This window comes from Mycteria americana, chromosome 9 (assembly GCF_035582795.1).
Source record: "Mycteria americana isolate JAX WOST 10 ecotype Jacksonville Zoo and Gardens chromosome 9, USCA_MyAme_1.0, whole genome shotgun sequence".
NCBI classification, from domain to species: Eukaryota; Metazoa; Chordata; class Aves; order Ciconiiformes; family Ciconiidae; genus Mycteria; species Mycteria americana.
The window spans coordinates 3147198-3162947 of NC_134373.1; the positions used below are offsets into that span (position 1 = coordinate 3147198).

General features: G+C 49.8%; 1 protein-coding gene across 11 annotated transcripts in view; it reads right to left on the reverse strand.

Annotated features, from left to right (window-relative positions):
• Positions 1 to 940: 940 nt before the first annotated feature.
• COL6A3 (collagen type VI alpha 3 chain) overlaps positions 941 to 15750 on the reverse strand; it is a 63887-nt gene continuing 49077 nt past the window's right edge. For 7 of the 11 annotated variants that reach the window (XM_075512562.1, XM_075512567.1, XM_075512569.1 and 4 more), the window contains 9 exons: positions 14611 to 15309; positions 13244 to 13352; positions 12208 to 12488; positions 10674 to 10934; positions 8850 to 8924; positions 6514 to 6693; positions 6348 to 6401; positions 1791 to 1961; positions 941 to 1574 (listed from right to left, as the gene is read on the reverse strand). In XM_075512562.1, the coding sequence (XP_075368677.1) occupies positions 1534 to 1574; positions 1791 to 1961; positions 6348 to 6401; positions 6514 to 6693; positions 8850 to 8924; positions 10674 to 10934; positions 12208 to 12488; positions 13244 to 13352; positions 14611 to 15309 (1871 nt within the window). In that variant the 3' untranslated portion in view covers positions 941 to 1533. The remainder of the gene's footprint in view (positions 1575 to 1790; positions 1962 to 6347; positions 6402 to 6513; positions 6694 to 8849; positions 8925 to 10673; positions 10935 to 12207; positions 12489 to 13243; positions 13353 to 14610; positions 15310 to 15750) is intronic. The other 4 variants (XM_075512563.1, XM_075512565.1, XM_075512564.1 and 1 more) reach the window with 4 other exon arrangements.

Sequence of the window (15750 nt, forward strand, 5' to 3'; positions counted from 1 at the left end):
GCATTCGGCTGCCCCTTCCACGGCGTGTGCCTGCAAGGCTCACGTCTTCCTTCTCAGCACCTCCTCCGGGCCATGGGAGATGTTATCAGCCCCTGCCTACAGACCACAGCCGAGGCTGGGGGAAATTTAGGACCTTAGCCCCATAGCCCAGAGCTGCCCTGTGCCCTGGGGAGGAGGGGGGGGGGTTGAGTTCATCTGCTTCGTCCTTTTAGAGGGACTTTTTGGAGGGGCAGGGAAACGTGCATCGTTTCTGTGAATTTTAGCTTCCTTGGGTGAGCTCAGATAAGGCCGGGAATACCCTGGGGTGAAAATCATCACGGCTCTGGGCAGCAAAGGAGACACCTGAAGATGCCCATGGGGTCGTTAAGTCATGCAGGTTGGAAGGGACCTCTAGATGCCTCTAGATGGTCCAACACCCTGCTCAAAGCAGGGCCACCTGAGGCCGGGTTGCTCAGGGCCGTGTCCTGCCGAGTTTCAGTTCCTCCAGGATAGAGCTTTCACCACCATCTCCCAGCTTCCACCTTTTTCCAAGCTGGAAAACTCCAGGTTCCCAGCAGCATCTCGGTGATGTCCCCCCGAATATCCATCCTCCCTGTAAGGACCACTGGGATTTCCCACTGAAGAAATGGTTTCCAGACCCTGGAAAATGACTCCACCGATGCCCACCGTGGCTTTTACAAAGACAAACCCACGAGTTTCTCAAAACCTCCATTAGACTTTATTTAAAAGTTCTTTGTATAGACTTCCTGACATAGAATCCACAATAAAAATAAAATCCCCCTCCCGCCCACTGCCCCCCCTCCCCAAATTGCTTTGCTTTGTATTTTATAAAACATACAACATCAGAAGAATGCCAGAGGCATCCTACACCACAATTTAAAAATTTGTTAACTGAGGCCTTGGTCCCAGCAGTGCATTTGCATTCGGAAACTTTGCTTCCTTTTCCTTGCTAGTTCGGTTGGCCACATATGTTACAAATGCATACAAGAGATCTAGTTTGAAATCTAATCCAGCAAAAGGAGAAAAAAAAAAAATAAAATAAAAAAGGAAGAATGAAAAATTGAACCGCTTGTTTATCAGAATTAGCTACTCTCTTACACGAAGGCTTCCCCTGTAAAGTTATGCTCAGTTATGAAGACGATAAAAGCAAGCATGTAACAGTTACAGTGAAATTATTATGATTTTTTTTTTCATTTTCATGTTGCCTTAGACAGGCAGACTGCCGGAATCGGAAGGAAAGGGTAATTTAGAGACGTGTTCAGACACAATAACAATCTGCAATTAGGTAAATATTTGGTAATGTTGAAGCTATACAATATAACCCGGGCACATGTAGCACTCAGTCCACAAACAGTTTAGCACCATATTGATAGGTCATGCAGCAAAACACTTTCTTCAAGGTTTGCTTGGAGAGTTAAAAGCATGAAATAGTACAGTGCAAGGTAGTCTATACCCTTAGCTTCTATAGGGGTAAGGTGGCAACGGCTGATGCTCCTGGCTGTCTCAGAGGTATGTGTTGACAGGTCGCTGGCTCTATGTTCCTATCGTCGTCACCACGCCAGGGTTGATGTTACCTGAAAAGGTTTGATGGAGAAAGAGAAAATAAATGAGGTTTTTTTCCCCGTGCGTGGGAAGCTGTGCAGAATATTGAGGGAAGGTGAACGGCGTTCATTGCCAGGACTTGCGATGGAGTCCAGAGCACCGCAACCGAGCTCACTACAGCCATGCACTGGACTGGACACGCCAGGAATTGGGCTGGCCCTCTCTCCAGCCACGCGTAAGCTGCTTACCGGGGACGCAAACTTTTTCACATTCTTTCTGCGTGTTAAATCTGTTCTCGTTGCCTCCGCAGCCGCCGTACCAGAACCGGGCGCAGCTCTTGGTCTCGGGGTCGTAGTACCATTTCAGCACAAAGCTCCTGCAGGTCCCCTCGTCCTTTTGCAGCCGGCAGATATCCGTGACTGCGGATAAAAGCAGGAGCAAGAAGAGTCAGCAAGAGAACTCCCGGGTGAAACACAGTCTCGCTGAACGTACGTGCGTGGCAGAGAAATGCCTGTGAGCAGGGCTGGCATGCAAGCTCAGAAAGGGCAGCCGCAGCGCAGACTTCGCACGTCTCCTGTGACTAAATCCCAGCTCTTAGTCTGCAAGGAGAAGGTCTTTCTTTGGATGTCCGTGCCCGAGGGGACACCAGCCCTCGTCCACACTCGGCCGTGTTGCTGTCACGCAGCCACGGAGCGATGCTGGGGTGAAGGACGAATGCTGCAAGGCAGCGCTTGTCTGCAAATCCCCTGGATTTGCGGGAAATGAGTTGGCCTCAGAACTGGGAGAGGAGTGGCTGGGCTGTAAGGGAAAAAGTATCTGCACCATCATTTTCCTATTAAAAACACTGCCTTCCCCTGAGAAGAGAAATCTTCTGTGTGAAAACGCGCCCGGACCTACCACGCGCTGCCCCGTGGCATCCTGCATCCCTTGCTGGGTGAGCAGGGAACAAAAGAACAAAGTACCTGGCTGCGTTAAAATGAAATTGCTGAATAAATAAATGAAAAAAAAAAGTAAAAAAAAATCCGGTGTTAGCCACTAATTTACCATCAAGTCACAAACGAGGCATCCCCTGCAGAGATGCACGAGCAGCTCATGCCACCTCTGCTCAGCACAGCGTAACCATCAGCCGTCACAGGTAGTGCTGGAAAAGCCTCGTTACCGTAGCCCTGAGTCAGGCAGATCCCCAAAATTTCTGGTACCGCACTCATCGCTGCCACTTACCAGCGGTACGGCTTCAAGCTGCTGCTGTCCCGCCTTGGGCATGAGTAAAAATCATTAAGTCATCAGTCAAACGAGTATCAGCCAAGCAGGCAGCACCAAAAAGTGAATGGGGGCGAGGGGGAATCAGATGGGCAAAGTGTGGAGTCCCTCTTACTAGAGAGGTATTTGTAACCAGGACCCTTTTTTTTAATTAAGGGGGAAAAAAAATAATCTTTTACCTTCTTTTTTTTTTTTTTCCTAAAAGCAAAGATAAATCAATGTATACAGAGCACACTAGCAATGCCTGCTGACGAAATTCAGGTCCTGAAGTTATCTTCTGCTAATCCTGTCTTAGGAACAAGCCTTTACTAAACCAGATGCCAGAAATCAAGCTACTTAAAGGACTTGCCTTTCAAATTGCGGTTAATAGTCCCAAGTATAGGGGAATATATAGCGAATATAGGAAAGAGTATATAGATATAGGGTGAATATATTAAAAAAGTGTATTTGCAAGCAGCTTTCTTTGGGGGTCTGATGAGAGCAGAGGCGCGCTAAAGGCTTCTAAAGTTTTCATGGGAAGCAAGGCACAGAAGATTATCCCTTAAGTCCCGCCTAGAAAGTAGGTCTGGCAACGGCCCCTAGGCACCGAGAAAGCCCCGGCGGCAGGTTTACTTTACTTTAAAGGAAATTGCAGCTGGTGCTGGCAGCTGCCCAGAGCCTGGGAACGCTGCGGCCAGGCCGGGACGCTGCCAGGATGCTCCCGGGGGAAGGTGGCCGTGCCCAGACCCATGCTAGGCGTGCTTCTGGGCAGACCCCGCCAAATGGCTAAACCCGTTCTGCCCGCTGGTTTTCATCCCGTATTTCCCTCCCCGCCGGGAGCCACTGAGCGGGGTCGCTGCCAGAGCAACGCCGTGGTCGGAGGGGTCAGGCTCAAGTGGTCCGCGCTGCTGCGGCTGGGCAGGAGACGGGGTGCTTGGTTTGAGCGGGGGGTTACTGGAGGAGCTGGGAATACGTCCTTTCCGAGAGAGGAGACGCGTCTGAAAGGACGCTCCCGCCCATCATCCCGTTCTAAACGCAGCTTTTGAAGCAGGATTTCTTTTTTAATCTCCGTTTTTCCTTGGAATTTGAAATCAATATTGACCTTCCAATTCAGCTTTGCTTTTGGGCTCCTACAGCCAAAAGCTTCCCCATGCCTTTGGCAGGCTCTTTGCCTTTTATTATTCAGCTATTTTTTTTTTTTTTTTTTTTCCTTCCAAAGTCCATCTCCCTTTTTTCCTGCCTTCCAAACCACTGAAAGCCAGCAGATGTGAATACAGGAATGACTCTACCCCAAACCCCGTGCACCCTTTTGGGAATCCAACCAGTAATCAAAGCATTCAGCTGGCAGGAGGTACGATACAATTCTTTCTGCGGCACGGTGTGCAGGCAGCCCAGGTTTTCCCCCTCTTCGTCCCCTTTGAGAGTGAAAGCAGCCTTCAGGATCAGCAGATGCCGAAGGAAATTCAGCCACCGCTTTAGAGGCAGATATGGCTTCAGGAAAGCTGCTGAAATTTCACCTGAATTGTAATCCTCCGTTTGCCTGCCCTAATATTCACACCGTGGGGGCTTGTCCCGCTCTCTGGTTTCACAGCCCCATCAAACACAACTGCTCTAGCTGAACCGCGGGATGGCATTTTAACCGAAATCTCCCCCCCCCCACCAAAAACCCCGAGCCCAAAACAATAAATGAAACAAAAGAACTGATGGAGAGCAAGAAGTAGGGAGCTAAAATGTGTTTTAAGCTGTGGCTGGCTCTGGCAGGTTCAAAAGATGGGGGCAGCTACCGTAAGCTGGGGTTTTAATTCATCCCGTGGAGAAAAATGTGCCTGGGCTCCTCAGTTGCACTTACGTTTAATTTTGTCATGGTAAAAAAAAAAATATATATATATATAAATACACATAACTAAATAATTAAAGGTTATCACAGCATTTAAAAGGCTTCAAATGGGAGCCGGTGCGTGGTTTTTTGCACCCAAAGAGCGCTGGGGGCTGGGAGACCAACTCATTTCTCAGTGTTGCCCCTGGCTCCGGTACCCGGCGTGGGCTGAACCGAGAGCCTGACCCCACGCCCAGCATTTTAAAAGCCGAGCTGCACCTGAACTCCCATGTCGCTTTTTCCACGGTGGATTCAAGCTCTGGTTTTGCAGAAAACGAAAAGAGAATAAAGTGGTGAATAGAGCGGGGGACCCTGGCGGGGCGGGCAGAGACGCGAGCATCCCTCCAGGGCCCCTCGGTTGCTTTTCTTGACTATGTGCCCAGGGCAGAACGGCTCCAAGTTCATGAAATATCACTTTAGGCTGAACAACAGTTGCTGGAAACATCATCGAGGCATGTGACAATGATCAGAAGGGGCTGGTCTACGGGATGGGGCTAGCAGAAACATGCGCCCTCTGAAGAAAAACACATCAGGGAGGCTTCCCTGCCCTGTGAGGAGGAAATCCTGCTCTAGACTGAAGCTGCAAGTTTCTGCACAAGCCATACGCTGCTTCCTCTGGCTGAAAAGTCCTCAAAGTGCAGCCAATGGATCTTTGTCCATCACGCCCATCCGCAGCCCAGAAGCACCTTGCAATCTCCTTTTGCAAGCAGCCGCCGCCCCAGGCATCTCCATGGCTGGTGGTGGGCTCCTGCTCGCTCGCCTCTGTGTGTCTGCAGGGGCACCCCCAGCTGGACCCGGCCGCACTGCTGCCAGTGGCAAAAACTCCCCCTAAACTACACCTGAGAAAATCAAACGGGTGGGAGGGGCCCTTAATTTGCCTCTTCAAACCCTGCCATTCCCCTCGGAGGATTAAAGCCCTGCCATTAGGTACCAGAGCTTGCTTCGCTCCCGAGTTTCCCTCCCATCTCTGCAAAGGGCCCTGAAACACCACTCGAAGGGGGAGGCTGCTATGACAGCAAGGCTTTGCTGGGGTCAGGTTCCCATCCCGACCCCTTGCTGAACCAACACAGGTGATTGCAAGTCTCTGCTTCCTCCCCAGGTCTTGCAGAGGTCTGCAAACACAACCCCTTAATCTCAGAAACTCCTTGAGGAGAGGAGGCCGTTGCCATTTTCCTGTGGGCTCCTCCCTCCACTTTGATTTTTATCTTTGGGCACAAAAGGAAAACATCTGCACACAAGACCCAAGGCCCATGGAATAATTTTCCGTCGAGTGTTTCGGTTACCGGCCGTGAAACGTTTGCAATTCTTTGCATCTCGGCAAAGGCACACCACTGAACGGCGGCATTGGTTAGCCATGCAGCGATAACAGAAACTGCTTTGGGACCGTGCCATGGTCCAGTTCAGCAACCCCACGCTTCTCACGAAATCCAGTGCGTGATTTTGCCATATAGCTGTGGTTTGCACTCGGGTTGTGCAAACACAACATGTCCTGGTGTGACACACGCATGCAAGGTGACTTGCTCATGCAAAGCGGATGGTAGGGCACGGTCATGGCAAGGGGCAAATGAAAACCAGGTCCGTACTACTGGTGATCTTGTACTGGAGCGGCTTGGATGCATGCTATGAAATGGTCAAAGGTGAAATAATGGATTTGCTTTGGTTTGTGATTATTATTGTTTTGGGGTGTTACCTGACGATAATCTTTTCTCAAGGGGCGGCTGCTGCATGGCCTTCTCGGGTGCTGCTGGAGGAAAAAGTGCGTGGGTTTGGAATTTAAATGATGTTTTCTCTCCCATCCAAACATTATTTGACAATATGATAACATACAAAAGGTTTAATCCCCACGTGGTACTTACATGATTTTAAGCATTTGCTAATGCACTCAGCTTCGGCCTCAAATCTATTGGCATTACCACCGCAGCCACCATACCAACCCTGGCTGCAGATCTTGTTTTTGTAGTCAAAGAACCACACAATCTGATAGTCCTTGCACTGCATGCCCATGTCAAAGTCCAGCAAGCAAGGGTCTGGCCAATCTGCATGTCAAAAGGTGCAAAGGTTAAGTGACTCTGAAAGGGTTAAAAGCTGAAAAAGCAAAGAGATTGAAAAGAAAAAAAGAAAAAAAGCCCGGAACAGGACTGGTGGCATTTCCTTGTCGTGTGATTTCTCTTGCTGTGAATGCAAACCTTCCCCAGCCTCCACCTTGCCTCTCCCCAGCCTTGATTTCGTCGTGTATCCAAGCCACACGTCCCTGGGCCAAGGTGGTGGGAGCCCCTTACTCCCCTCTGGTGCACACAGGATCGGGCCCTCACACAACTCCCCCCCTATCTATTTTCAAAGCTATTTGTCTTGGCCAGTAACTTTTAACCCTTAAGTGTGTTTGTTTTAGCTCTACAGGCAAGCCGCACCTGGTAGACCTCAAGCTTGATGAGGATTTAAACATATGTTCCTTTCCTCCTCAGAAATGATGATTTAGGTCCAAATCCCAGATTTTTTTATTAGCAAAGAGGCCATCTGAGCTAGCAGCTGCTTTGCCTATATAAGTAGGGCAGAATCTGGGGTTTCCTCCGAGGTCCATCGGAAGATGTCCGCATGGGTCTCTCCCGTTGCACAGAGAACTAGAGAAGACTCAGCTAAACGACCCAACCCAAATCCCCTGCCCTGTTCAATGTCTTTAGCCTGTTGAAAAACTTCAGATTAGCATCCTCAGGGAATGTTTCCCCCGAATTGCTGGCTGCCATAAATCCTCGGGCAGAGACTTTTGCTGCAAGTGGGTCACCAAGAGGAGCTGAGATTGAGAGGTCTGCACTGAAGCGCAGAGTGAGCACACAGCACATCCACTTTCCTTCGGGCAGACCTACACAAGCCTACCCACCTTGTTTCCAAAGGGCTGGCACACAAGGGGTTAAACAAAGCCATGGGGGTGCATGTCACCTGGCGGGGACAAGCCAGGTGAAGGCTTCAGAGGGGAAGTCAGTGCCAGGGAGAGGGACCAGATGAGCGGGAACGCATGGGAAGGGTGGGATGATGGGACATGCAGCAAGGCAGAAATGACATGGTCCCTGCCCGGCACAAGCCCTCGGCCCCTCCGCTGCAGCCAGCTCCGGTGGTACCACCAGCCAGGCATGGGTCCATGCTCATCCCTTTCAACGGGAGCAGCCAGACCCCAACAGCAGCTTTGCAACTCTTGCTGGCTGAACGCACCGCGCGGCAGCGTCTCCCCCATGCTCTCAGATCACCTCAGGAAGGAAATGAGCCACAGTGCAAGCAAAATGCTTAAAGAAAAACACGAGGGTGATGATTCAGGGATGAGTTTTCGATGCCAGATCCATAGTTGGTGCCTGCAACAGGGCTGTGCGGCTTTATGAAGGCTGAGAGCCCTTCCAGACCCTTGGAGGAAGGGTTGCAGCCTGGCACTTAGGGCACAACTGAGTGTAATAGCGCCGATATAATGAGCTCGATGCCAACAAAAGCAATGAGATGACGTATTCATGTGCGTGAGTGATTACGGGTTATCAACACAGGTTGACGGGATTAACAACAGAGTAGGAGCTGACAGCTTGCTCATTTACCAGTTTACTACATACACCACTGGTGGCAGAGAAACAGGGGATGGGCAGATGGGTGAAACTGGAGGGAGGCTACCAATTAGCCAAATTTATGCAAATGCTTGGCACTAACCTGCCTGCAATCCCTGGCTGTTGGCCAAGCCCTTGTTGAGAGCTGGGTGTTGAAGCAAGGAGCCAAGACCTATTGTTTGCCCCCAACGGGGAGCGAAAGTGCCAACAAGCATCGGGTGATGTTCTGCATCCACACCTGCATCTACGCGTGCCAGCCTGTCCCTGGAGAGCAGCCAGCGCTCGGGCCCTGGCTCATCTCCCATCCTTGCAATGGAAACAGGACCTGGTTTGAGTCCCCCATGAAGATCACAGCAACTTCACGGGGCTCTGGATCAAGCATGGGGCAGGCCCCAATACAGGGCTCAGGTCTGCATGGACAAGGCTGTCATCTAGCTCGTGATCTGCCGGCTCTGCAAAGCAAAGGACTCGCAGATCCTTTGGTCCTAGCGGGGCTCTGAGAAAGGCTAGATTTGGGAGCGGGCAAGGGGAAGACCGGTGCAAATGGCCAGGCTCTCGGTGAGGGTTCTGGCAGAGCCCCCCAGCCCACCACTCCCACCGTCGCCCACACTCACGGCTCTCAGGCCCTTCCAGCGGCTCGGTGTTGAGCATCATGTTGGCCAGGGACACCTTGGTCTGTGCCGGGGTCTCTGGGGGGAAGAAGCAGTGGGGTTAGCCAAGGGGAAGGGGACCTGCAGCAGCACCCTCGGCGCAGCCATAAACAAACTCACTGGCCCCAGCTCCAGCACGGGGGACGCACACAAGCGGCGGGAGTCGGGTCTGGATCTGTTTACCCTAGCACATACATTTCAGAAATGTTTATTGGAGGCAGCTGATGGGATGAGTAATCCACAGCCGTGCTGGGACAGGTTGCTCTCGCCAGCCGGCAGCTCTGCTGCATGGTCGGGCTCAGCCTCGGGGGTGACTCTGCTTTGGATGGCCCCTGCTCACCCCACAGCATGCAACTGGAGGGCTCTGGAGGAGCAGATGTGGCCTCTCTGTAGCCAGTTTAGCTTTGCTCCTCTGGCCTTAGAGAGGGCAGGGAAAAAAGGCAACCTCCAGGGGAGCAAGTAGTCCACGATGGATCTTCTCGTGTTCTCCTGCAGCCCTCAAGGACTGTCCATGCATTGCATGCCGCTCACACTCCTCCCATCATGGCCTTACATCCCTCTAGGAACTAAGCCGTTGAGGACTGTCACCAGGGGAAGAAATCCCTTGTGATGGAAAGGAGAACATGGTTCATATTGCGTCATGCCCTGCATGGCTGCACCGTATTGCATCATGCCCCTTTCCAGGGCAACCCGTGGCTCATTTTCCGTGGGGCTGGAGGGCAGGAGGGGGCTGCAGCCACAGGAAGGGTTGGATTTGCTTTTCTTTGGTGGAAGGTACGGGTGTGGGTAAAGGGGACGGGGCTACCCAGCGTACAGGTCGCAGCTTGTGGCATCACCACCGCCTGCCCAGTTTGTTCCCATTTGAGATTTACTGTGTGGGAAATGCAGCTTCTCTGGGCGTCAAGAGCTCCAACTCAGCGCATGCAAATATTACTTCTACACATCGGTGTCTTTTCTCAACATTTTTGTGGGCACATTTATTGCTCGCGAAGGTAAGAGACTTCAGACCCGATCCAAACCCACTGAAGCCAATGGAAGGGCTCTCCGTGGGCACTGAAATTGGCTCTGAAGTGCCAGAAGCAGCCAGAGGCAGCACTGGCAGGACCAGCGCAAACTTCTCCACACCACCAAGCCAAGTCACCTCCGTGCCAAACTATATTAAAAAAAAAATTGGCTGTGTCTCACATAGCAACTTTTGGCCATGTCAAAGGGTTTGGTGAGGTTTACATGTGGTCTGTACACATGGAGCTTGGATCCCCGAAGGACTAAACCCTCTGTTTAATCTCTTCTTTGTGGGTTTTTTTGGATAATATAGTATGTGAAGTAGATAGGTGGCTATGGAAATGGCAATTGGAGAAGAAGCTTTTCTTGCTTATTTTGCAATCAGGCTGGACTGAATTTATTCTGTCTTAACCCAGTTTGACTCTTATTATTAATTGCAGCAATGCCGGCTGGACCACACCAAGGCCCATTGTGCAAAGCCTCCTGCACGCACAATAAGACAAACCCCCCTCTGGGACTGGCTTTAATTCTCCCACAATCTGTGTCCATTTAACACCTCTGAAGTGTCAACTTGCTTTTTGCCGAAGAAACACATTTGCAGTGTTTCATAGCCAGGTCCTTCTGCTGGTCCGGAGGATGCCAGACGTGCAGTGACACAACTGAGCATTGCCAAGGCTGGGCTCGCTGGTACCAACTGATTCCCCATCCCTTACAGGGTTTTTTCCATTTTTTGTGTCCATTTTATGAAAAAATAATGTTTGTGTGCTTTCCTCAAGAGGTACTTACTTGTGCTGAATGTCCCTGTGTAGGTGACTTTGGGTTGGGATTTCTGGTAGCCGGTAATGACGACAAGGTATTTCTGTCCACTTCTGAGTCCTCGGATGACGTGCTCGGTGCCGGTCAGGTTTTGCTTCTGCACGAGAGAGTGGTCATGCGCTAAGGTGACGGTGATATCAAAAGCGTAGGCATTGTGTTGCTCGGGGCTGGCCCAGCGCAGCCTGGCACTGTTCTCGGTGACATCTGTGATCTGGATGTCGTGGGTCTTTGCTGCAATGCAAAATCAGAAGAAACACTAAGCGAGGACTTGAAGAGGAAAGGTCTCAAGGAAAAAGTGTCTCAGTGCTGCTGGGATCTCCTTCCCAGTCCACGGCAAATAAATTTGCCTGCAGCCGGTTGTGGCATGTGCAAACCAGGCTGTGACTTTGCTATCTCAGATGCCCAACCCAGCACACTGCAGGGAGGCTTTTTTCTTCATAGCCTAGATGATTTACCGAGTGATTCATTTATTTTTTAATAATCTGCTGCAACCTAGCGAATCAAAGCAATTTTTTTACGAGCTTTACACAGCCTGCAATGTGATTCCCAGCACAACTTTCCCAACAACTGTAAATCAGTCCAGATCCTTCTCTAGGGTGCAAGGGATTCACTGAACTGCTGAAGATCTTCAAGCAAAGCCTGCTTAAGCTCAAACCTAACCTTAGACAGGTCAAAGAAGCTCTTAGGGAAAGGTTTCCATGCTATGGCAGAGTGTTGGATGAGACCTTTATAAACGCTGCTTGGAAGCAACAGTGGAGCAAGAAACACCCAGAAATGTTTGTTCCCCGCAAGCTGATGAAAGCATTAACCTTGCAAAAGCTGACTGCTTTTATTTATTGCTTTTTATTTATTATTTACGCGGGGACATGCATTCATTGACTGGTTAAGCATCCCTGTGCTTCGACACATGTTCTTTATTACTTGTTCAGCTAGTGCAGAGCTGCCCGCACCGCCTTGCAAAAGCACATGGGAAAACTCCTTTACGTGAACTGCCCTCACATGAAGGAGCTTTAGCGTTTCCCAAATAGGTCTCCACACTGATTCAGTGATGAACTAACTGGACTAACTATTTATATTAGCTGCTGGAGAATTCAAACAATGCCATTGTATGAATCACCATAAATAGCAAAACTTAGCCAAGTGGTAATGCTACAAGGAAAACATAGAAAGCAAACGGGCCACACTAGAAAGAGAAGTGCTCTGTTGCCGTGCTGCTGAGTTAGGCAGCAGATGATGGATTGTCCCATGTTTAGATGTCCTGCTTGTGTTTTGCCTAGAGGCAGCCTGTCCCTCGCCCAGTTTTGCACAAAATTCTCAACACAAGTTGACAAAACCTTAACCCCCCAGTGCAGATTTCCAGTTTCGCACCTAAAAACTTGTTGCTGCAAGCGTGAAATTTGTGGCCTCTTAGTGACATTTCCCATAGGAACAATCCTCTCAGGGAGGAAGAAAAGCCACAGACAAGCAAGAGGCACTGCTCACGTGGGGAGAGCCTTTCCCTTACCGCCTTGTCTTCTCCTGCCACCTGCCGCGGCGGCCGTGGTGCTCGCGGCGGTGCGGCCGGTGGCTTTGGCGTGGGCGGCGGTGCTTGCTGCGCTCTGCGCGGTGGCGTTCACCTGGACCACGGTGCTGGCTGTGGTCTGGTCGGTAGCTCTGGTCTGGGCTGTGGTGCTGGCAGTGGTGGTTCTGGCGTGGGCATTGGTGCTCTCAACAGGCTTGATGCTCGCAGTGACCGTGGTGCTGGCGCTGAGGGTCCGGGTTACGGTCGCGTTGGGTGCCACGTACCTGTCAAAGCAAAAGCAGCTGATATGGGGGTTTTTTTCCCCAATATATAAGCAGAATTTTGGAAGTGACGTAGAGCTGACGTAGAAACCATTGGCAAGAACCTCCCCCGAGGTCAATAGTCTCTGTCAGCTTTAGATATGCCCACAGCCAAGCAGTGAAAAGTGCTGCAGAGCACTATCACTGGGGGCACAAGCTTGTCTCTACACCAGCTTTACACACATAAGAGTGAATTCAGTAGACAGATGTGTAGCATGCCTGATTTCAAGGGGCTCAACCTTCTAAAGCCAGGACAGCTCTGTGCCAGTGATGAGTGAGCCCTGGTGACACAAGCTTTCACTTCTGTTCAGAAAATATTAGGATATAGTCTATGACGGATTCTGAATATCAAATAGTCCAGGGCAGCCCAGCCTCTGAAAATAGTTCGCTGAGTGGAAAACCCCAAATTAATTGTAATTTCTGGAATTCCTGACCTGCGTGATGACAGTAGCATATACCTCCTTCATATCTTTTATACATATATAAATATGAAATTTAACCCAAATTTAAAATTATACGCGTACTTGTCTACCCTTCTCTGGTAGATATAGCTCTTTTGACCCAGCACTAAAGGAACTAGTAAAATGCTGATAACCCTGATTGTTAGCGTTGAAGTTGCTTTTTCTTTCTTTTTCCAAACAGGGACTGGGAAGCGAAGGCTTCTCCCCCCGACAGGCTGTTAGCAAAGCTCATTCTCTCGCAGACAGACAACTACTTACACTGCTTTGTGCCCAGCGTGCCCGGGGCTCTGGCTCTTGGCTTGCTGATCACTCTGGAACCGCTCGCACTGTTTCCTTATGTCTGGAGACAGGTGGAAAGCAAAGTCACCTAGAGACAGAGAGAGCCTGGCATCAAACACCGGTGTTGAGGACGGTGGTGACCTACCAAGAACACATTGCATATATTTCTTCTTGATTTAAAAAAAAATCTCTTCTCTTCTCGCTTGCTCTGATAAAAGCTATGGAATATCTCTTGATGTTTGGTGTGGTTCCTGCAGCATCCTGGGCTGGGAGATTTGTTATTCCACTTCACAAACATGAGAGCAGTAACTACAAGATACCAGAGGGCTGTATGTCTTTGTCACATACAAACAGCTTGCTTATAACAAGGCACTTCCAACCACACAGTTAGTATTTTTTCAAGAGTTAGAAGTTTCCAGGACCCCTGTAAGCAGTAAATGGAAAAAGCAAACTGAGAAAACCCAAACATTTATTTCCAGGGAAAGATGTGCTCATGTTTGCTTCTTATGCAAGTGCAAGACATTCCTGAATCAGTAGCTTATTAGCCCAGTAAACTGATTTTCAGGACTTCTTGGATAAAAGTAGCTTTCCTAGAAAAGGTCCATTTCTTGTCTTTGCTGGCCAGGTCTGTTTAGGATCTCTGCCAGCTGGCTGTAGCTGGAGATCCAGCCGGGGGTCTCTAGCTAAGCTGAGATGCAAATTTTCAAGGCACAATCTGCACATCCCAAACACAGCAGCATTATTTATCCCTGAGCAAAGAATCCTGTTCATCTGGTCTGCATGCAGCAAATCTGCATACGGCAACTCCAGATCTCAGCCTGAGCTGTCCAAGTGCCTGCTAGACGTGACGTTTATGCTGAAGTTGGGAAGAAAGATTTGCTGGGTGTTCAGGGAGCTTGGGGGGAGTGCTAGCAGGCTGCTGGGCTGCAGAGGGCCCAGACCCCCAGCAGGACCAGACGCTATGGGACGTGTTGCAGATGCGACTGGCAAGCCAGGCAGGATGAGGTCAGATCCCACAGGTGAGCCCATGGAGACCAAGTCAAACCAGGCAGAAGTTCAAACTCTACTTGGCAGACCAGCAGATGGCATGGGAAGGGCTGGGGAGGCCAAAGTGAACAAAACCCAGACATATTCAACTAGGTAGACCTACGAGCAGCAAAACCCAGACCAAACAGTACAGAACATACAAAAAGAGACTACCTTCAGTGGGCCCCACTGCCCAAAGAGGTGGTCAACCTAGAGCCCACCCAACCAACAGGCAGGTAGACCAAACCTGGCAGATTAACCCCTCTGAGGTCACATGTTGCCCCTTCCATAATACTTTGGCTTCAGGATGTTATACTTACTTCTGATAAAAGACGGCAGCAGTGTCCCAAAGCGTAGTAAGGGCTCTTCATGAAGCTCTCCTGGTTTATCGACCAGTTTGAAGAACACATCATTTGGCTCACTAGCTAGGCTATAGATATTCTTGGCATTCACCTTCCTGCCAATGCCCAAGACAACAAAGAAGTACCCTTTGCATTTTGCATCGATAACAACCTTCTGCAGGTGCTCAAGTTCTTGTTTATTCACTTTTCCAGTCATCATCAGAACTATGACTTTTAGATCCCGAGGGTTTGGTGCACTTTCAAAAATATGAGCTATTGTGTGTTCAATTGCACTTCCTATAGCCCTCGTGCCATGGAGCTGGGCCATTTGGTTGTGAAGGTAATTAATGATCTTCTCTTTGGATCCATAATCAGTTAGGGAAAACTCAGTTTTTACTGGTGGGAAGCTTGAGTTGGTTTCGTATTCATAAGGAGCTTGCTGGAGAACTGCCACTCTCGCGTGGTGCTGAGATACTTTTGGCTCAGAGCTGATTTCCAGGTTACTTACGAGGTGGGAAATGTACTTCTTCATCTCGTTGAACTGCAGAGGGGTGGTGGACTCTGAGCTATCCATGATGAAGGCTATGTCAGTGTCTACATCTGTTGGGGCTGCCCTTCTGTCTCTGAATAGAGGTCTCTGACTACCAAGACGACAGACGGGATCAGGGTCACATACATCTAGGGAAGAAATACAGTAGGTTTCACCTGGAGGAACTGAAGACGACCCTCCTTCGTCATTGTAAAAATTTTGTGTCATATGAAATACTATCGAGCCATGGACATTCACTGGTCCATTACTTGATACCAAAGCCATTTCATCCCAAAACACATTTAGTTATGCATTTAGTATTTTTACGCGCTCCTTTGTCCAACGGGATCCCTGAAGCACTCTGTCATAAATGGCAGAAGGCCACATTTTAGAGCGTTTAGCTATCAGTATTTGGGCTGTAAAAGTGGGAACCAGCCAAAAAAGGAGCTTCTCTTTACAAAGCGGAGAACGCCCAGCAAGCCTTATTCACAATGCCAATGTTTTCTGCTCAACCCAAGCATATGAATCCCTTGTCTTCAGCAGCAAAAGGGCTGACTCCCAACTGGGCTTCCCTTCTGCACCACTGACAA